The sequence below is a fragment of the Leucoraja erinacea genome, chromosome 31 (genome assembly GCF_028641065.1).
Source record: "Leucoraja erinacea ecotype New England chromosome 31, Leri_hhj_1, whole genome shotgun sequence".
In the NCBI taxonomy this organism is placed as follows: Eukaryota; Metazoa; Chordata; class Chondrichthyes; order Rajiformes; family Rajidae; genus Leucoraja; species Leucoraja erinaceus.
Window position 1 is genome coordinate 14,213,420 of NC_073407.1, and position 23,274 is coordinate 14,236,693.

Here is a 23,274-nt window from a genome sequence, read left to right on the forward strand (position 1 = left end):
TTCCACAATAGTTATTATATAACCACTGATTGTAGATAGCACTTTTAACAAGTCTATCAATGCCTATTTAAAAGCAAGGAGTTGACAGAAGCAGGCATTCAATGCCATATGAGACAGAATTCTCATGGACTTCCTCGTTTACACTCCAAGTGTGAATACATACAGCACGGTGGAGAAACACTGCTATTTCTCAGGTGTCTCTGATTTAGCTGCTATTTGTCGCAATCTCTGTCTTATGCAAGCAGTTGCTGGTAAGTGCAAGCGCGTGAGTGTTGCTGGGAGCTGATTGGAAGATCCCGTGGGGCTGAGACCCAGGCTCATCCTCATTAGTGTTGACCTTGGTAAGAGAAAGAGCCGGCTGATGGATAGAGTGTGCAGTGGACAAGTCCCCTGGGAGCCACTATCTTATCTATTATTGTACTCTTCCCACCTCCCTGACCCTCCCAGTTCTGTACACCGCAGGCATCAGGGAGGGAATAAATCTGTGTCTGATCCTGAAAAAAAAGGACAGAATAAAAATGTCCTTTTTTATGAGGGTCAAAGACAAAATGTAAGGAATAGAATACCATATGCAAAATAAATAATAATAGTTAACGTGTTATTGTCTGAATTCATTTAAAAATACAATTCTATTTTTAAATTCATCCTATTATTTTATTTTTGCGCTTAAAGGATCCAATTTAGAGAGATTTTAGAAATCCGTATGTGATTTGTAACCATTTGGAAATGCCTGAGCTCCAAGTGCAGTGATGTCATCCAGATCATACTGAACAGAGTAGACTAGCCATCAACTTGGCTGTCACCAGAAGGGTTGGGCTACACAAGTAGTTGCCTGTCACAGGAAATCTCCAGCACAAAGGGAAGGCAGGAAAGCTGCTGGTGTCCTTGATGATTACATCTGCGGGAAGTGTACCCAGATGAGCTTCCTTACAGACCATGTAAGGAAACTGGAGCTGTGGATGACCCAAAGATCGTCCGGGAGAATAAGAGCTTTATAGGTAGGAGTGATAGTGAGGTGGTCGCGCCGAAGGTACAGGAAAATAATAGATGAGTGACCACAAGGAATGGAATAGGCAGGGAGTGCTGGTGACCATGTCATCACACCCCTTTAAACATGGTACACCCATTTGTAGATGGACACAAAAAGACACAAAGAGATGCTGCCTGTCCCACTGAGTTACTCCAGCCTTTTGTGTCTATCTTTTGTTTATACCAGCATCTGCAGTTCCTTCTATACACATTTGTATACTGTTGAAGGGGATGAACCATCAGTAACAGTCAGCTCTGTGGCATCGGGCTTGGCTCTGAGCCACAGCAGGGAAGGGGAATGGCAGGAAGACCCATAGTGGTAGGAGACTCGTTAATTAAGGGAGATGTTAGGAAATCCTGTGGCAGTAATTGAGATTCCAGCATGGTGTGATGCCTCCCTGGTGCAAGCATCCAGGATGACTCTGAAGGACCGCATGAGGGACGGTGAGCAGTCAGAAATTATTGTGCAAGATTGAGGCGGGATTAAAAGAGAAGTTGCTTAAGGAGAATGTTACGGCAGCATCTGTAATTACATGATTTGTCCAGTGAAGTTATATGGGTGGAGCTGAGAAATTAAAAAAAGAGGATAATTACCTTGTTGGTACATTGTACTATAGGCTCCCAAATAGTCAACGGGAATTAGAAAAACAAATATGTTGGATTGCAGGCAGCAGCAAGACTAATAGGGTTGGCATAGTAGGGGATTTTAACTTTCCCAATATAGACTGGGTGCCAAGGGCTTAGATGTGGTGACATTTGCCAAATGAGTTCAGGAAAGTTTCCTCAGGCAATATGTAGAGAGCCCTACAAGGAAGAGGGCAATGCTTGACCTCTTTATGAAAATGGAAAGGGCAAAAAACTAAAGTGTCCATGTCTGAGCCTTTTGGGACCAGTGACCAGTGTTTTATTAGCTTTAACATAGTCACAAGTAAAGATAGGATGGGCCCATGAGTTAAAATTCTGAATTGGGGCAAGGCCAACTTTGATAGTATCAGACAGGAACTTGCTAAAGTTGATTGGAGTTAAGTTATTAAGTTGTTTGCAGGTAAAGGGGCATCTGGAAAGTGGGATGCTTTTAAAAGGATGATGACGAGAGTTCAATGCATGCATGTTTCTGTTCTAGTGAAAGGGTTAGCAGGTCTAGCAGGTTGGAGTGGGGAAGCCCGGGTGATGAGAGAAATTGAGGCTCTGGAAAGAAAAAAGGAGGCGTGGGATAGGTATAGGCAGCTGGGATCAGGTGCATCCATGGAAGAGTATCAGGAACTGAGGGGCATACTTAAGAAGGAAATCAGGAGGGCAAAAAGAGGGCAGGAGATAGCTCTAGCAGATAATATTGAGGAAAATCTAAAGAGATTTGTACAGTGCTCTCCATAATGTTTGGGACAAAGACCCATCATTTATTTATTTGCCTCTGTACCCCACAATTTTAGATTTGGAATAGAAAAAAAACACATGTGGATAAAGTGCATTTTGTCAGATTTTAAAAAAGGCCATTTTAACACATTTTGGTTTCACCATGTAGAAATTACAGCAGTGTTTATTCAGTCCACCCATTTCAGGGCATCATAATGTTTGGGACACAGCAACGTCATGTAAATGATAGTAGTCATGTTTAGTATTTTGTTGCATATCCTTTGCATGCAATGACTGCTTGAAGTCTGCGATTCATGGACATCACCAGTTGTTCGGTGTCTTCACTGGTGATGCTCTGCCCGGCCTGTATTACAGCCATCTTTAGCTTATGCTTGTTTTAGGGGCTAGTCCTCTTCAGTTTTCTCTTCAGCATATAAAAAGCATGCTCAATTGGGTTCAGATTGGGTGATTGACTTGGCCCCTCAAGAAATGACAATTTTTTAGCTTTGAAAAACTCCTTAGTTGCTTTAGAAGAAGGTAGACAAAAATGCTGGAGAAACTCAGCGGGTGAGGCAGCATCTATGGAGCGAGCTTCAGAGTTGCTTTAACAGTATGTTTGGGATCATTGTCTTGCTGTAGAATGAACTGCCGGTCAATGAGTTTTGAGGCATTTGTTCTGAACTTGAGCAGGTAGGATGTGTCTATACACTTCAGAATTCATTATGCTACTACAACCAGCAGTTGAATCATCAATGAAGATAAGTGAGCCAGTATCTTCAGCAGCTATACATGCCCAGGCCATAACACCACCTACTGTGTTTCACAGATGAGGTGGCATGCTTGGGATCTTGGGCAGTTCCTTCTCTCCTCCATAGTTTGCTCTTGCCATCACTCTGATATGTTAAGCTTCATCTCATCTGTCCACAAGACCTTTTTCCAGACCTGTGGTTACTCTTTTAAGTACTCCTTGGCAAACTGTAACCTGGCCATCCTATTATTGTGGCTAAATACCTGTGGTTTGCATCTTGCAGTGTAGCCTCTGTGTTTCTGTCCATGAAGTCTTCTGCGGCCAGTTGTCATTGACAAATCCACACCTGACTCCTGTTTCTGATCTGTCGGACAGGTGTTTGGGGAACTTTCTATATTATAAGGAGAATTCTTCTGTTATCAGCCGTGGAGATCTTCCTTGGCCTGCCAGTCCCTTTGCGATTGGTAAACTCCCCAGTGCTCTATTTCTTCTTAATGATGTTCCAAACTGTTGATTTTGGTAAACCTAAGGTTTGGCTGATGTCTCTAACAGTTTTAATCTTGTTTCTCAGTCTCATAATGACTTCTTTGACTTTCTTTGGCACAACTTTGGTCCTCATGTTGATAAACAGCAATAACAGTTTCCAAAGGTGATGGAAAGACTGGAGGAAAGACATGGTGCTGAGAGCTCTCTTATACCTGCATAAAGAAGGCAATTAAACACCCCTGAGCAATTACAAATACCCATGAAACCATGTGTTCCATACATTATGGTGCCCTGAAATTGGGGGGACTATGTATAAACACAGCTGTAATTTCTACATGGTGAAATTAAAATGTATAGAAATGGCCTTTAATAAAATCTGACAATGAGCACTTTAACCACATGTGATTTATTCTATTACAAATCTGGATGAGCATTATGTCAACAAGAGTTCATTATTTAAACACAAGATGGGTTGATCAAGTTCTGAATAAAAACGGCTCTCTGCCCTTAAAGTTAGTCTGGCATTTCAGCTTACACGACCCCACCAGTGTAATGTTTTTGAACTGTTTGGAGACTCTGTATTGTCACTTATTTCAAGTTATACTGCTGATCTCCAGTGATGAGGCAGAGTAGATTTTTCCCACTCGTTCAGTACACCTTCAGGAATAGGATTTACTGAAACTTCACTGAAAATCTGATGGTGAACAAGAAAACTCCTATGGAAATCCACCTCATAATTTAGAAAGCAAAGCTCTACATGTCTATTATAGTGCAATTCTGATAAAATCAGATACAAGCAATTGTTTCAACATCTATTTTTCTCACTTGTCTTTATGCAAGTAAATCCAAACTATTGGACATTGATCCTTGATGGCATTTATTGACTTTAGTATAATTCATTATTAATTATTAAACCACAAAGCTCACATAAAAGGCATAATGTGTGTGCTCTGTGTTTATCTTGTTAATAGAATAAGCTTGCAACACAAGTGACAGTTAATAAAAGGAATGAATAATTTTAATCTGCTAAATCAGTATTTAGTCCCAGGACAGAAAAAAATTGCTGGTGGATGCAATTTTGCTTGTCCTGTTGCCTCTACACAGGTTCAAGGAATCAAGGGATGTGGGGATAATGCAAGGAAATGGAGCTGAAGCAGAAAATCAGCCATGATCTTGATGAATGAGGGAGTGGGCTCTTGGCGCCTAATGGCTTACTCCTGCTCTTAATTTTTCTATTCCTGTGTTCATATTGCATATATCATGTTTGCATAAGTCAGAATCAACTTTTCGGGAGCTTCCTTGTAGCCTGGCGTCTCTCTCAGTAGGTCGATCCTGTTAGTACGCAAGTCAGACCAGCCAGTCCACAACTCACGTGATTGAAGCGTGCACTGAGAGTGCTAATGCTGTGCCTTAAGACACACTCTGAAAAAGAGTGTCCCACTGTCCAATGATTCACACCAAGAACTAACAAACAAAAAACACCGGTCCATTCATCATGGCAGTCAGGTAACAACAAAAACAAAGACACATTCGTGAAATATCTTTAACATGGAGAGATTTCCCAAATCATGACAAGTTATGAGGAATAGCCAAATATTGTTTTCTGGAAGGCGACTGTTAAAGCCGCCATAGCCAGACATTAAATCAGCTTTTTTCCACGAGCAGTACCTCTACTCAATAACCAAAAGTCTGTAGCCCCCTTTTGCTCTGGTATTTTATTTTATTCACATGTTTAAACTATAATGTTTTATTCTTAATATTTTAATGTTTTATGATTTATTCTTAATGGTTTACAGTATGTCGTGTTGTTACTTGCGAGCGGAGCACCAAGGCAAATTCCTTGTATGTGTACGTACTTGGCCAATAAACTTATTTATTATTCATTATTAATCATTATATTTGATAATATTTCAAGTTCCACCAAAACTGAAAAGAGAAGGTAAAGAATTTAGTAAAGTGATTCCAATGGAATGTAACATCAGTGCTTCAACTGATATTTTCTCCCTGATACAGCTTGAACTATGTTCCATCCTTTGATGTTGTTGGCACAAACTAATTGCTTATAATTAACACAGACCTATACTAGTAGATGCCAACACAGATTGAGAAGCCACAGTATTGATCAATTTTCTTGTCTCCCCATGAACTGAAACAGGAAATATACATAAAATACCGGAGTTTTATATGAACAAGTTTCCAGTTGGGGGTCTGCCACACTTTGCATGCTAATTCCATAATTGCCCTTCTGTTTAACTATAATGATTTAGTTACTGTTAGTATTTAACCAAATGCATTGGAATGAAAAAAAAACAACTTTGTTGGTACAAATGAATGTGTGGTTAGTGAAAATTGCTAATAAGTGTTGTGATAAGAATTACACAATTTAATATGGTATCAGGTTGGAATTCAAATGTGTCACTTGAGTGGCAGAGGGAGCACCTGGCAAGTTCTGCACTGAAACCAGTGGCCATGGTTCGAAGGAAGACAGCCAGGCTCAGCTTTGGCCCCACGGCAGAAGAGTCTGCCTCTGTTAACCTTTGCTGGCTGAGGATGATGGAGCTGATGTCAGACCTAATTATCTTTTGGCTTGCATCATGTGCCATGTTACATGTTATGACTCCTACTTCTCTCAGATTTTGATTTACCATGGTGACTTCCACCTCCAGTATGATAAAAGCAAAGAGTTTCTCTATCAGGACAAAACATACTTTTATATTAAACAGCATCCTGTGTAAACAGTCACTAAAGTAATTAGGTACTAATATTCCTGATATGTTACAACATGAAACAATGTGGCTTGCACATGCACATTTTCACAGCTAATCAAGATTCGAAAGTAATTGGCCTACAAAAAAATCACAATAATTTCCCTGTACATTAGCAGTCACATTTTATCGAAAATGTATTGTGCAGAGCTTTGATCACTCGTCTTTGATAACGTAGGTCAATCTTTCACCGATGGTGGGCTTGGATTTTATTCAATGTCCCCTCCTCAACAGGTACAAAATTATAGATTTTTACTGTTATTTGTCTCCTACCTGTTTCCCTAAACACTACAAACTAGTAAGTCAGATTTTACAGTGATCTGGGTACAATCCTTACTTTGGCTGCTGTCTGTCTGGAGTTTGCATGTTCTCCCTGTGAGTTGGTTTCTTCTGGGTGATCTAGCTTTCTCACACATTCCAAATATGTGCTGTTTGGTAGAGTTAATTGGGAAAAGTAGTAGGAGATTTGGGTGTGGGGAGTTGCTGGGCAAGTGACAAGGAAAAGGATATAGGGAAATCAATGGGGGCTTGGGATTGATGGGGTTTGCTCAATCCATCAATTGAGTTGGCAAAATTCAATGAGGTGAAGTGCTGCTATGTCTGGATGCTGTGACAGAGACTAAGATAGTCCCTTCTTGGAACAATGTGGGATAATGTCTTTGGGAACTCCAAAACAGAATTACAAGGGCACCCCATCATTTGAAGCTGGTTTGACAGAAAATTACATCAGATGCGAAAGTGCAACCTGTGGCTTTAATTGCTCGGTTACATTTCAAGAGTGAATTAAAATGAGACAGACATCACAATTTCTTCCAGGTGATTCAAATTGGGTAATCCAAAAATAAACTTCAAACATGAGTGAATTTCTAGACATGCATCAAATCGGATCCTTTTAATAGACCCAATGATGCCTGCATTGAAAATATGCCACATACTTATAAAAATAAACAGTTTTCATTGAGGCAGGAGTATCTTGAACACAGTGTCAGGTCTTGGATTTGCCCTTCTGCTTGCCTCTTGAATTGCACAATTCACAAAAATACATTTGCTCCACCTGAACATATGGTTTGACAACCTGATATATGTTCTACTCAGGGTTAAACCCATTTTCAACAGCATAATATCATTTGTTTATTGAGTTGCGTGAATGAGGGCACACTGACGAGGGCACATAATTAAAATCCTCATTATTTTCAGGGAATCAGCAGTAACCGAAAAAGTAAATAAACTATTAAACAATTATAATTTAAAATAGGAATATATCTTCGAAATTCATACCGGTGGGGCATTCCATGTGTTATTTCAGGAAGCATGCCTTCTTTCTTTTCTGCTTTATTTGCTGAGGTTCCAATGTCATGCGTTGCCCTGAATTGGTAGATCTCTCGTGCGGTAACCAGTCCAGCTTTAATCGCGGCTTTATTCAGTGCAGCAAAGTTACGCTTCAGTTTCTGCATCTTTGCCTGTGCTTTAGGTTGGACACTTCGCCAATGGCCAATAGCTGAGACAATAAACCCATTGAATACTTATCCTACAATCGTTATATGGACAAAAACATAGATTCTTTTTCCTGAACTATCAAAAACAAATTAATATAATTCTCCATTTATTAATTCTTGCTCTGTTTACTTTCCCCCACATTCATTGTTTCTTTCATTCTTCAATATTATGCAACCAAATGGAATGTGATAACAATCACACAACACTAACCCACAGGAGCAGGCCATCTCAGTCCACCGTGTCTGTGTCAAACATGATACAAAATTAATCTCCTTGGCCTATACATAAACCATAGAGTCATAGATAGAGTCATACAGTTTGGAAACAGGCCCTTCAGCCTAACTCGCCCACACCAGCCAACAATGTCCCAGCTTCTCTAGTCCCACTTGCTTGTGCTTGGTCCATAACCCTCCAAATCTGTCCTATCCATGTACCTGTCCAACTGTTTTTTAAACAATGGGATAGTCCCAGCCTCAACTACCTCCTCTGGAAGCTTGTTCCATACACTGTGTGAAAAAGTTATCCCTCTGATTCCTATTAAATCTTTTCCCCTTCACCTTGAACCTATGTCCTCTGGTCCTCGATTCTCCTATTCTGGGTAAAAGACTCTGTGCATCTACCCGATCTATTCCTCTAATTATTTTGTATACTTCTATAAGACATTCCCTCATCCTCCTGCACTCAACCTCTCCCTCTTGCTCACACCCTCTAGTCTTGGCAATATCCTCGTAAATCTTTTCTAAACCCTTTCAAGCTTGACAATATCTTTCCTATAACATGGTGCCCAGAACTGAACACAGTATTCTAAATGTGGTCTCACCATTGTCGTATACAACTGCAACATGACCTCTCAACTTCTATACTCAATACTCTGACTGATGAAGGCCAAAGTGCCATATTCCTCCATTGCCTGCATATCTATTTGCCCATCTGAAAACCTCATAAATGCCACTATCATATCTGTCTCCACCATCACCACTGGCACAGCATTCCAAGCACCCACCACCCCATGTATAAATCATGCCCCTCACTTATCTTTTACTTCTTGTCCCTTTCACCTCAAATCTATGCCCTCTCGTCTTTGACATTTCCACCGTAAGCACAAGATTATGTCTACCCTATCTATGTCTTTCAGAACTTTTATCAGGTCTCCCCTTAACATCTGTCCAGCTAATACCCTCTAATCTAGGCAGCGTTCTTGTGAACCTCTTCAGCACCTCTCCAATGCCTCCCCAACCTTCCTGCAATGTGATGACTAGAGGGGCTAATGACAGGGATAGTGGGATAGGCGATCAGAAAATTATTATTTCACTCAGTGAGTTGCATGATTTAAAACTCACTGCCTGAAAGCCTGACAGAGGAAAAAAATCCTCGCCAAATGTTAAAAGATGGTTGGGTATATAAACAGTATTATTTGCAAGGCCAAAGACCAAAAGCTGAGAAATTGGATTTTGGCTTTCATAGACAAAATGCTCTGAATGAATTATTTCAATTTGGTAATTTTCCGTAATTCTATGACATTAGTAATAAGCTTTCTAACATAAAATTAAAAAACTTTGCATCATTACCTGCAGGAACTCCACCATCAAATATTCTATTGTATGTCCCGTACACATAATTCGATCCTGGTATGAAATTACCACTTCGTTTTGGCTTGCCAAGTTCTGTCTAAAACAGACAATAAATAGCATTATTATAGCCTTTATTCAATAACTTTAATCTCAGCCACAATGTTTGTAGTTCACCAAAAAGTTAAGCAATTCTAACTTTGTGAATGCAAATATATTAATGTCATTTACAATTATGCTAAACCTCACAGCAGTTCTCCAATTCTGATTGACTGTAGTAACCTGTGATTGATCTCCTGTGACCAAGGGTTATGCAGTGACATTTTTGTCACTGCAGTAGATATTGATATGCTTCCAATAACTGCCATTTAACTACTTGGTCAGTGTGATAGTTCTGTCCTCTGCACACCATGCATCATTGATGTAAATCTGAAAGCGACAGCTGGGTAAAGGGCCTGTCCCACTTACACAATTTTTTCGGCGACTGCTGGCACCCGTCATAGTTGCAGCAGGTCGCCGAAAAGCTGACGTATTCTGAATAAATATTTTAATTATTTGTGGCGAGCGTCGACAGTAAATATTCAGTACTAGACTTATTACACTTTTAATACTGAATGTCCTATTAAAACCAGCTACAGGTAGAAAGGTAATTTTAAGAACATATTGATATTTTTATATTAGTATTTTTCATGAAGGGTAAGTTTATATGTGAGCTTCCAATGGATTGCACTCCACACATTTTACAGATGATCCAGTTTCCCTATTAATATATATGAAACCACAGACATTCTCAAGCCACTGCTTCATCAAACCTGCTTTCCTGATATCAGTAATTGCAAAGTAAACACACATGATTGTATTATAAGGCTATTCAATTTTGTAGAATCTAGTATCTCAAAGTACATTAATTTAACTTTATGCTCTTTATGAATATATAAATAGTTGATGTACAACAAATATTTTGAATGCCTTTTGGAGTCCAGAATGTGGTGTGTGAATGAATTGGCATAATAATGGATCATTAGTGCACCCCGGTGCTGTTCTCAAGCAACTGCACACGCAAATTGGTGCATGAAAGGAAGCACTTTCAAGGTTCAATCCCAATTAAATGAAGATACTTTCTAAGCCTATCAATTTCAGAATTAATTTGTTTGATAGATTTAGTTTCCAACAAACAACTATGGTTAACTAATTTTAATCTAAAGTAAGAAAAAGATGATTGAATCTAACAATTGTATAACCAATTCATTGAATTATTATTTCTCATTAGATGTTATAATGAAAAATCTCTTCCAATACCAAAGTTATCCAAAAATGCCAACTAAATTCTTCATTTCCAAAAAATCCTTCAAAATATTCTATGTGCAGTTCATCTGTGTGGCTGATAAGTAGCTAATTATTTTAGCTAACATTGTACTGTTTTTTTTAACATCCCAGCAGTAACCAATATCAAAAGGTAAGTCATAATGTTTCGAGAAATATCAGTAGATTTCAGATTTGTGTTTACTTATAATATTAAGGGATTGATACATTTGAATCAATGGTAGTTGAGAGATTAAAACATGTAGCCTTTGGACAGTGAGACAAGTTGCTGCTGTTGTAGAGAACTGCTGAATCAAGGAAACAAAGATCATCTTTTTTATTTTGTTTTTAAATGAAGTCCCTCTGTGAACATTTTGGCTTTTCAGTATTTGAGGGATTAACTGACCTCCCGACTGCATCTATATTTCTTTAACCTGTCTCCATGGTGAAGTCATTCTGGGAATAAAGTCGCCAGAAGAAAAAGAGCTGATTGGATGCTCTTTCAGCCAATTCTGCCAGTGTTCATTTACATATCATCTGATCTGGGTGCTCTGAAGAGCGAAGAATGCCTAACAGTGGAGTTGTTCTTTTCTCATTTGAACAAAACAAGTCTCATTATCTCTCCTGTGAAAATCTGGCCAAGAGTGCTCTTTGGAGAAGAAACCTGACAAAATACGTAACAACAATGCAGCAAATCTCCACTTAACTCTTGAGTGCCAAGGTACCATTTATGGCAATACATTTCAAAACAGTGAAGGATTAGTGTTTCCTGCTTTTCAGGTAAAGACAAAGTATTTTAACTCAGATCTTCGATGGGAAATAAATTTAGAAATGGAAAGTGAAACTAACCATCCTTTCATTTCTATAAAGTTTGCCAAAACCCAACCTTAACAAGTGATATTTATGCCTCTGATTGTTGAAGCAATGCGATTTCCTGAATTAACCTGCGATTCAACCAATAATCATTGAGATGTAACCTTTGCATATTTAGCTTTTCTTTGCACATTTCCACAGATACCTATTTGAAATTTGATCTAAGCTGTAAATGCTAGATACTAACTTTACTGGAGGGACCTTGGATGAGCAGCTTGCGATGAAAGAGAGTGAAACTGTTTGCAAATTGATTTGAGATTAGTATAAGCACAACATGCCATTGTTTCTGATCTCCAGTGGGGTGAAATCCTTTTGCTGGGGTCTCGTGTTGGACCTGCACTAGCATCTTGCCAGTGGGGTAGGGCAAAGGGTAACATTGCAGTGCACTGAAGACCCCTTAGGGGGAAACTTGTAAAATGGATGTAACCACTTTAAGGAAATATTATCAAGGGACAGAAAATTGTTTTGTGGCCTTGCAATTTCTTTTTCAGTGTATTTCAGTTTTTCAAGGCTTGCCTTGAGCACAAACAATGATAAGTTCAGTTGGTGGTATAAACTGGTATCAATGATGGCTGAATTAATTGATTGTAGCTTTGAACACCAGTCCAGGGCCTTTGTCAGAGAAGCCAGTGTTATGAGGGAGCATTAAACCTGGGAACTCATCTACCTTTCAGATAAATGTAAAATATTCAATGGGGAAATTCTGATGAAGAGAAGGGTAACTTGCCTGTGTCTTCACCAATGCTTATTCCTCATTTGAGCTCACTAAAATAGATGATTTCATTGTTATCACATTGCACTCAATGGAATCTTGTGTGTCTTTCCCTACCGTACAACTGACCATACTTCAAAAAATCATCATTAACTGTAAAGCAATTTGGGCCACCCTAAGGTTACTTAATGTACTATAAAGATAATCTGGTACCAAGAGAATGGAAGTAGAGGTGGTTGCAGAGATATCTGTCTTTTTGGGAAGATCAGTATATCCTCCCTGCTTGGCATCAGTTCAAGTGGCAGGCAAAAAAAATATTTAAGGGACCAACTGTTCTTAATAACTATGCCTTTGTTTTTAAGTGAGGTGCAATAAAATTGCTTACATTTTTGAAATGTAAACTAATGAAAGTTGGCTCATCTGATGCTACAGTATATTATCAAAGCAAGCTGGGTGTAGTGAAAATATAGGAAACTATTTTGGACTAATAATTGAAGAAGCTAAGGAATTACAGGATTGCAAGAAATATTTTATAGGGAATCACAGCAATTTATCTTGAGCCATATATGTGTGAAATTAGTTTGGTTTCTTTCAGTCCAATTCTCATTTGGAGTATAACAAATATGATTTATTTATCATTCAAAGAAACTACATGGCTAGACATCGAAATGGAAAATTCTTACTGGTGATCTGAACTACAATATCAGAATTGATGCGGAGGAAATTCAATGTTTCTGTTCTAAAGCTCATTGAATAAGTATCACCAAATTTATTCTGTTGGATTTTTTACAACAGATTTATACTAGTTCCACAATTGATGCAAAAATTAGAGAAGTAAAGTAAAAAATGCCTAATCCCCTACCTGGTGGATTTTCCAGAATTAATACAGCATGTGTCTTTTCAAAGTGGACTATGGGATCTATTAAAAATTGCCTGCACTCATAACAATATTTTTTAATGTGTTCATTTTAAACATCTTCACAACTTGTCAATGTATATCAGCAAACAAATTTTATTTTAATTGCAAGATGACCAAATGATGCACATTAAGAATTAGCCGCCAATAAAATATGCATTCTGTTTTTTAAATCTTGATTTCTCCTGACCCTCTTCTGCTGAACAATTCAACTGTTTCCTTGCAGCAATCTCTCTGATTTTAAATTCTTTCAGTATAATATCTACTGTGTTGAGTGAGTGTACAATAGTTCAATACCACACACACTTTATTACTGCCAAATCCAATCCAAATTAGCAAAAGTGTTACAGGCCCATTGTTACTGTCAGGTAAAAAAAAAAAATGAACAGAACCAGATGTACAGCAAAACTGCAGGAAGGAATTCTCTCAAATCTTGTGACATGTTTCTGTACCCACATTATGATTGACTGTGCCTGGCACTATGTTTCTGCTTTTAGAAGTGTGCTATTCCATTTGGTACTTTGGATCTGAGAATGAACTGTTTGGCTTGAGTGTAGAGGTCTTGCTGACAAGCTGTCCTTACCAGCAGACAGCTTCATTAAAGCTGATTAAGTCATCATCTTTCTGCCCTGCTTCCCACCTCCCAGCTCTTAATTTTGTTTATAGATTTACTTGGTGTTTTTTTGTTTCTGTTTTTACTATTTATCTATTTATTTATTTATTTCCCTGCCTTTCCTCAGTTATACGTAATGAATGTAGGAACCTATTACTTTAGAGTTTTCCCTATTTATTTGTTGTTATTTTAAGATTTTATTTACATACTTTCGAAGTAGGCTCTCAAACCAGGAAGAATAAAATGTATTTTTAACAGGGTTGAAGTATGTTTTGAAAATGTACTTTCTCGGAAAGAAGGATTTAACTTGGAGTATGAAAAGATTACTTTTATATGCTTATTTTGAACATTAGAAGCAATGGCACACTGATTGTGCTTGGCAATGGGCAACTCAAGGGAATACCATGGCAAGGCATCTTTACAGAATGCCAGTTCTTAAACCACAGTAAATCAGTTACCATAAGCTGTAAACACAATAGCAGGGATGAGTGACACACTCGAAAATGTAACCACGTCTCTATTTGGTAATTATAGAACAATGCTGCGAATAATGTAAATCAACATTGAAAAGATATTGCAGATATTGCAGTACGTGGTTCCCCAATGATCAATGGCTTTGTCAGCTTTTCTGCCTTACAAGTGCTGCATCTACAAACTGACTCACTAAAATTTAAAGAAACTTTCATTTCTGCTGAGTAAATAGAAAGAGGGAAAGTATAGCAAGTACACACAAGTTCAGTCTGAAGAAGGGTCTCGACCCGAAACGTCACCCATTCCTTCTCTCCAGAGATTCTGCCTGTCCCGCTGAGTTATTCCAGCATTTTGTGTCTACACACGAGTTCTAGTTTTCAAATGAAGTCTGATTTTGACTTGCAGTTATGGTGGTTTTTAAATATATTGTTTCCACTTTCCATCCTTCTCAACCTGACCGAAATGGACATTGTATATACTTATAAAAGTATAAATGATGCAGCAATTTCAATGTAGCATCAAGTAAAAGACTAGAGTGGAGATTCATTGCTTCCTACTGGGAGAGAGAACATTTTCCTTCACTGCATCCTGATGTTAACGGTTCAGAAATTGCTCATGTCTACCATCCAATAGGAGACTACAATAACAAAAATAAGAACAGAAATGCTGGAAATTCTTAACTCTTCAGTAGAGACCAAGAGATTATTTAACTTTTTAAGTTGATAATGTTCTTCAAAAGTTAAGAAACATGTAAGTATTCAGTTACATAGCGTGGGGGCGAGGTGCTGAGAATAAAAATATGTTTCTGTGAAAGAGCGGAGACCAAGAAAAGTATTGATGAACAGTGATGCTGCCATCTGAGGGTGAAAACCTGCTGAATGCATGTGATCTATCTGGAGGTGATGTAAATAGAACATTCCTAATTTAGTTTTTCTATGCACATCTCCTTCGAACAGATTACGTGCAATCAACAAACCTTCACCATCCTCATATGCATAACATCCTCACTATCTCAGTGACACTCCCTTAGTTCTCTTTACCCCCCTCCCCTTTTCTGAAGAAGGAAAACATGTTTAATTATTTACCTTAAGTAGTTCTAAATGGACCTCAACCAAAAATATTAAATCTGTTTCTCTCTATATACACGCTGCCTGGCCTGCTGAATAATCCAGCCTGTCATCGTTTTTATTTCAGGTTGCCTGCAACTGTTATCATTTGCTTTTCAATATTTGAAATTAGGGTGTAAATCAAGATATTCTGGAGAAATCTACCAATTAAATACAGCTACTTTCATCACCCAAGTGAGGACTTTCTTCTGCATATCCAAAGTGGACAGATGATATCATTGGCTCTTTTGGGCCTTATTACTATTTGTGAATTTATTACTATTTCCATATGCTAGAATTTAACATAGATCTGTTGAATCTCCAAGTGAACAAAGGTATGAATTTGAGGGATTTAGCAAATGGATAATAAAGGAAAAGCCTTATTCACACTAGGTCAATTCCATTTATTTTAAATGGTTTGCATCACCTTTTGCTGATACCCAAATTGTTTTAGACAGGGTCAAATTCTTGGTCAGTCAATCATTTGTGAAGTCTAGTCGCAACTTTCTGGTAAAAAGCTCCTAACTGTTAAACTGCAGAACAGAGGATGGCAAGGGGAAAACATACAGTGCATTCAGAAAGTATTCAGACCCCTTCACTTTTTCCGCATTTTGTTACATTACAGCCTTATTTTAGAATGGATGAAATTCATTTTTTTTAATCATCAATCTACACATAATACCCCAGAATGAAGAAATGTAAACAGGTGTTTAGAAATTTCTGCAGCATTGCAGGTCCCGAAGAGCACAGTGGCCTCCGTCATTCTGAAATGGAAGAACTTTGGAACCATCAGGACTCTTCATAGAGCTGGCCACCCAGCCAAACTGAGCAAACGGAGAAGGGCCTTGGTCAGGGAGATGCCGAAGAACCCAATGGTCACTCTGCCAGAGCTCTAGACTTCCTCTGTGGAGATGGGAGAACCTTCCAGAAGGACAACTATATCTGCAGCACTCCAGCAATCAGACCTTTATTTTAGAGGGGCCAGACGGAAGCCACTCCTCAGTAAAAGGCACATGACAGCCCGCTTAGAGTTTGCCAAAAGGCATGAGAAACACGATTCTCTGGTCTGATGAAACCAAGATTGTACTCTTTGGTTTTAATGCCAGCGTCACGTCTGGAGGAAACCAGGCACCGCTCATCATCTGGCCAATAAAATACCTACAGTGAAGCATGGTGGTGGCAACATCCTGCTGTGGGGATGTTTTTCAGCGGCAGGAACTGGAAGACTAGTCAGGATCGAGGGAAAGATGAACGGAGCAAAGTACAGAGACGCCCTTGATGAAAATCTGCTCCAGAGCATTCTGGATCTCAGACTGGGGCGGAGGTTCACCTTCCAACAGGACAATGACCCTAAGCACACAGCCAAGACAACGCAGGAGTGGTTTTGTGACAAGACCTGTTTAATAATTGAAATCTAACTTTTAAGGCACTCATTTTTGTTGGATAAGGGTGCTACAGAATGCGGAGGAATGAAAGTAAATTAAATTCAGAGATCACCCAAAATCTAACAGAAGCAAAGAACAATTTTAAAGTGTTGAATGGCCAATTCCTATTAATGTTTATGCTGACCAGAAATTATCTATGCATAGGAATTAAATGTAATACTCCCCATTTAATCAGTGTAGCATTAAGTGTACACCCTGAGAGGCTGCACTCAGTTCAAATCACCATGAACCAAAATGTGTCTGTGTAGCAGTTTTATAAATTATTTGGTTATATATTGAAATTATAATAGTATGTGCAGTATTTATTTTAAAATATATTTTGGTCTCTTCTGCTCAAAGCAAATTACATCCTTTATCCTAAAAATAGTTTACCATGAATGTCCCAGAAAGGTAAACTGAATTGATAGTTAGGTGAGCCGTACCAATCTGACATGCATAGCTATTCCCTTCCTTGGCTCAAAGATATAATTGTTGGAATTTGTTCTGAATTTTCCAGCTGCTTAATTTACAGTCTTTCAAGTTGTAGTTACTGCATTCAGCAGCTGACATTGATGATTTGGCGCGAAAATGGTAATTCCATAACCATTTGAGCAGAGAACAGAAATATCATAACTACGTGATCATTTGAATATGTCTGACACATAATCTACAACTCAGGAAAAGGTGATGTAAAGCAATTTCTAACAATGGAATTGGCTTAGTTTAAACAGGGGTTTACCTTTATTTATTTGTTGGCTCAATCTCTATACACCAGTTTCTTCTCTTTTCTTCTGAGTCACAAATTTATTCTTGTCTATAAGTCTTTCTTATTCCTCTTCCTCTGAGTATCATATACAAAGCCTAGTTTTGATTAGAAGCTTTCCTGGAAGCTGGTTCATAAAGCTTTTTTTGCAAGACACTTTATATAATGTGCAGCTTTGTGCATGTTCTAGAGGCTGATGCATAGCATTGAGCAGCTGCCTGTGATCAATCCAACAATTTACAGAGATTATTACCAAAATGTTCAAATTGTTAAACAATGCTCTCATTATCTAAAACTGTGACAGAAAAATATATTAATTTCAAACAAATGAATCTTGTTTGTGATATAATTGTATTTTCTTATTTCCCATCTTCCAGGAGATTTTTTGCTTATCCATAATGGTTTTAAATTCCCAATGTCATTGGTCTATTTTATCTTGATTGTATTTTGTACATGTTATCTCACTTCCTTCCTGACTCCTTTCTAGTTCCCTTTCACTCTCACAACCAGTTTCCTGTTCTCTGCATTGACCTCCACTGCCAGTTTTCATTACACCCTCTTGTACAGTTAAGCTGCCCATCATGCAGTTATTATTTCTGTTGATTTACTGTGCTGCCTGATGAAGTGATTGCAGTGACAAGGCCTGATTTCCCCTGGTGATGGCTTTAAACCAGTCTCTCATTTGCATTTACATGATCTTGCTGTGCTGCTTATGAGATCTGGATATTTATTTTCCACTTAGCTGATGTTTGATTACACTTCAATAATGCACCGCGCTACAAACTGCCGAGATGCATCTCATCCAAGTGACTGGGCTCTGCACAGGGACTGAACACTCCCCCATATTTGGGATGATGAAAGGAGAAGCTTCACGAAAAATAAAATGTTTCTGGAATCAAAATTTGAAATGTACAGTGGAAGTTTTAACTCTTTGTATACCAAATCTCCCAGACATGAGGCAGAATGTGAATGTTTGCTGCTGTTGTCCACTAACTACAGAAATTTGATGCAATATTTATTTAAGATCTTTAAAAAAATGCATCCTAAGTACCCAGGAAGACTTGCTAGGTAAATGTGTTTTGTCATATTGAGCCATACACTCCAGTAATATCTTACTTTTATCTTTGATCTCAGTTTGTTTACGTCAGCTATTACAACAATGAGCAACTGAAGATTTCATAAGCCAGGCTAGAAAATGGAAACACAAGGAACTGCAGATGCTAGAATCTTGAGTAAAACACAAAGTGCTGGAGTAACTCAGCAGGTCAGACAGCATTTGTGTAGGGAATGGATAGGGGATGTTTCAGGTCAGGACCTTCTTCAGACTGATTGTAGTGGGGGAGGGGTAGCTGGCAAACAGGGGAGGAGGGGGGGAGGGAGGACAAAGCCTGGTGAGTGATAGGTGGATACAGGTGAAGGGAGTTTTGATTGCCTTGTCCATCCATCTGCCAATCAAAAGCTCCATCACCTGTATCCAACCTTTAAATTAGTCTGTTTTAGATCTCAGTTTTGAGGTGCCAGTTTATGTTAATTTAAATTATTAATTTCTTGACAAAACATTTTCTAATTGTTTAATGGACAGATACAACATCTTTGAGTCAAGCCGAGTAAAAAGAACGTCGGGAATCACTGCTCAAAGGTTAAATATGTCAGGGCAATTGCTGCAGTACAACAATTGGTCTTAGACTCTGGGCCAGAAGAAGAAATGAGAAGCAGGCATGTTTCTGACACCTGATCTTTGTCCACTAATAACCTCTGTAAAATGTGTATGAAAATTGTTTCTTTGACATCTTCTGAGAAAGAAGAATTTATTGATACTTATTTAGAGTCGCACGAAGGACAGTCACTTGGTTGAATTAATGAATGGATGCAGATGTCTTATTTAACTCTGATTAGCTCTCTTGTTACCCAGCCAGCCTGTTCACTTTCAGGTGATCAGAACACAGAGATGGTATGGTAAATTTCTATTCTTGTGCCATATACTCAGTCCCCAAGTTTTGCTCTCTATGTTAAGCAGTCTTTGGGTGTATTACCATATGAGGAGGGGACAGATATATCAAAGACTGACCTCTTAAATAATTTCTTATAACATCTCACACAGGGTAAGTATGCAGCATTGAAAGAGGCATGGGATTATACTCCCTGGTCAATTTCTTAGTTACAAATGGAACTTTGGACAGAAGGACCTAGAAAGGCAAATAGATTACATGTCTAATGGAATATCATGAAAATAAAACGTCCATTGAATACATGATTACATTATAGCTTGTAGACATTATAAAATTATAATTACAAAATACCGCCATAAAAGCTTTAAGAGGGAATGCAGCAATAAACAGATGATCGAAGCTTCTGAAAAGTAATGCTGATTTAACTTAATTTGGTTTTAAATATTTAGTTCTTGAAGCAATTTTTCATTTTATATCCAAATGTTTCCAGTTCTGCCTTGAGTTGAGAATGCAGACCTCAGTTATTTTAACACTCAGCTGTTTATTTAAGCACTAACCTGCATTATGAACCAATAATCACAAGAGCCAGAAATAATTTATGGAGTGTTTAATTTATAGAGCAAGGGTACTTGCAAGATCACTGCATGCTCTGCTAATTATCTGGCTTCAACAACTAGGAGGGAGGTATCCCTCTGTTTCGTTTGTCCAAGATGTAACCCATTATCACCTCAGAGGGTCTATCTTTAAAACAGTGATTTAACATTCCGAGGTTGAGCTTTACTATCATTGATTCATTTGAGGCAACATCTCCTCCAGCTGAGTATCTTTAAAACATATTAACCAACAAACACAATACAGGGTACTGTGAAATTAGGTAGGATACTTAAGAAGGGTTCATTCTTGTTTGAAAAAATGTTTGAAGACATAAAGACATATCAGGATGGATGACTGAAAGCTGCATCTTGTCCGGTATTAATTTGTTTCTTAAAGTGAAATTGAAAACTGGAGGAATGTAGGAAAGAATTTGAGAATGTGATCTCTGCAGTTGAAGATAGAGGGCAAAGAGGGGAGCTGTGCAGGAAATGAGAATCAAATGGCTATTTTAACAATGGCACTAATTAAGTGCCTACTGCCATTTACTGATTTACTGATCCGCAATTCCGTGTCCCTCACCATCTTCCAGTCCCGCCTCAAGACCCATCTCTTCACCTCTGCCTATCCTTAGCCCCACATCCCCCTCCCTTTTCATCTGTGCATTAATTGTCTCATATTGTGTTTTGAATTGAATTCTGTCTTTACTTTGTGTACTAGTCATGTCTCTACTATTTATTTCATTCCCATTACATGTTTTTCCTCTACCTGCTAAATTTTTGTAAGGTGTCCTTGAGACTCTTGAAAGGCGCCCATAAATAAAATTTATTATTATTACTATTATTTATCAAGCTGATGCTTGATTTACAGTCCTGATTTGTATCCATATTTAGTATGACTTAGAACTGTAACTTTTCCCCCCATTTGGGCTTTTAGCTCACTCTTTGAGTCAACCCTGCCTTGAATTTGCCAGCAAAATCTCTCTAGTTTGCTATCTGGTTCAGGGAAGAAAATCTAATGTCTTTGATGTGGCCAAATATGCCTTCCCATCTGTTGATTGAATCTTAAATGATCTCTGAAGTGGCCTACTCTAACTAATGGTTAATGGGAAAAATCCACATCTTATGAACGAATATGAAAAAAATAACGCTGTAGGTAGTGTCACTTGGTGAAATAGCAGAGGTATTGGCAAGGCCAGCTCCAAGGTTGCAAGTCATTTGCTGCAGACAGACAGTTACTAGGAAGTAGGATAGAGTCAAAACAGAGTTTGTGGTGGATACCAAAGATGATAGCTTCAGTCTTCCCAATATTTAGTGTCAGAGAATTTCTGCTTATCCAGTACTGAATGTTGCACAAGCAGGGTGAGACACACATATCTGCTAATGTAAGTGACATCTTTGAGACTAGGAGCAGCGTGTCTGTCTTGCTTTTCAGCCACAGATATATATAGTGAAGGGAAACAAGAAAGGAGCACCTGGAAAATATTTGTCACCAAAACAATCTGTAGAAATGAGCTGTTTCCAAAACATTGTGCAAGATATTGCATATTTGTGGATGGCTGCATTGTTAACTACAGTGAGTGGTCCTTATAATTTAACCCTGAAATGATGGGATTAACACTTGCTCCAAAATAATAAATAGCATCAGTTTCTCGTTTTAACTCACAGAATTCTAGACTGTATATATATATATATATATATTATATATATATATATATTATGGTTTTGTATATTTGTGTAATTGGACAATATTCAGCATTAGAAACTGACAGGTAAGCATTTGCGGTGCTGCTGTTAAGTGACAGAAAACACACAGATTTTGAAAGCTGCAAAAGACATCTCGGATCAAATGCTCCCTTTCTCATTATGAATAAGGGGGAAATTCTGCCCTCGGTAGTCAAAAAGTAGACATGCTGCATTTTGATTGCATGTCAAAAATGCTTTCCATGCCAGATGCTATAATTTTAATATACAGTTCCAATTTCTCTGTTTCCTTTCTTTAAATGTTACATGTACAATAGATTTGCCTGGATTAAAAGTACACTAAAGCACTTTTGCTTATTAAATATTATGCATGTTGTTCAGTCTGCCACATACAGTAGTATTGCAGAATATATCTATAAATCCTCAATAAAATTTAAAAAAATGTATACAGAGTGAATGAGAAATGGATTGGAATAGATTTTTCAGCACCAAGTTGGTGTCATTTTCTCATCATCAATCCACTTCCTGATTATTGAACGTACCAAAAGACAATTTCCTCAAATTGGCAATTGTCCTCAAAACTGCCAAAAACAATCTCATTTTTAGTTTTTTTCAAGATACTGTATGAAAATGAGCCCTTCGGCCCACCAAGTCCATGCTGCCATTCGATCATCCATTTACAATGTTTCTATGTTATCCCACTATTGCATCCACTCTGTCCACACTAGGGGCAATTTTACAGAGTCAAATTAACCTACAAACCCTCCTTTGGGGTGAGGGAGGAAACCAGAGCACCCAAGGAAACCCATGTTCACAGAGAGAACATGCAAAGTCTACACAGACAGCACCCAAGATCAGGATCGAAACCAGGTCTCTGGCACTGAGGCAGCAGCTCTACCAGCAGAGGGTGGGTTATCTTAAATAAAAAACAGCATTTTGTTTCAATCAAAACTGTATAAACATCAAACGGTGCATTGGCAGAGTAAATATGCTTTATTCTGCTACCATAATGTACCTGATTCAATCTCCGACTAATAATTTCAAATGTTTCTATTTTAGTTTAACTATAAACAGATATTAGAATTTTAATGTACAGTTCTAATTATTCTGGGTTTTTTTTTAATGTCACTAGGTGTTTCTAGATTAAAAGTACACTAAAAGTCTTCTATTTGTTAAATAATATAATGCATGCCGTTCTGTCTGTTGGTAGAGCTGTTGCCTCACAGAGCCAGAGATCTGAGTTCTATCCTGACCTTGGGTGCTGTCTGTGTAGAATTTTCACGATTTTCCTTGTGAATGAATGAATTTCCTCGGGTGCTCTGGTTTCCTTCAACATCCCAAAGATACAGCTTTGCAGGATAATTGACCCTGTAAAATTTCCCCCAGTGTGTAGTCAGTCAATGTG

At 38.2% G+C, this 23,274-nt stretch overlaps 1 protein-coding gene across 1 annotated transcript in view; it reads right to left on the reverse strand.

Moving 5' to 3' along the window:
- The window catches only part of cfap77 (cilia and flagella associated protein 77), a 94,142-nt gene that overhangs the window by 30,209 nt on the left and 40,659 nt on the right, over window positions 1-23,274 (reverse strand). The window contains exons 3-4 of the mRNA XM_055660019.1: window positions 9,447-9,546; window positions 7,660-7,879 (exon numbers count right to left, since the gene is read on the reverse strand). Of these exons, the coding sequence (XP_055515994.1) occupies window positions 7,660-7,879; window positions 9,447-9,546 (320 nt within the window). The remainder of the gene's footprint in view (window positions 1-7,659; window positions 7,880-9,446; window positions 9,547-23,274) is intronic.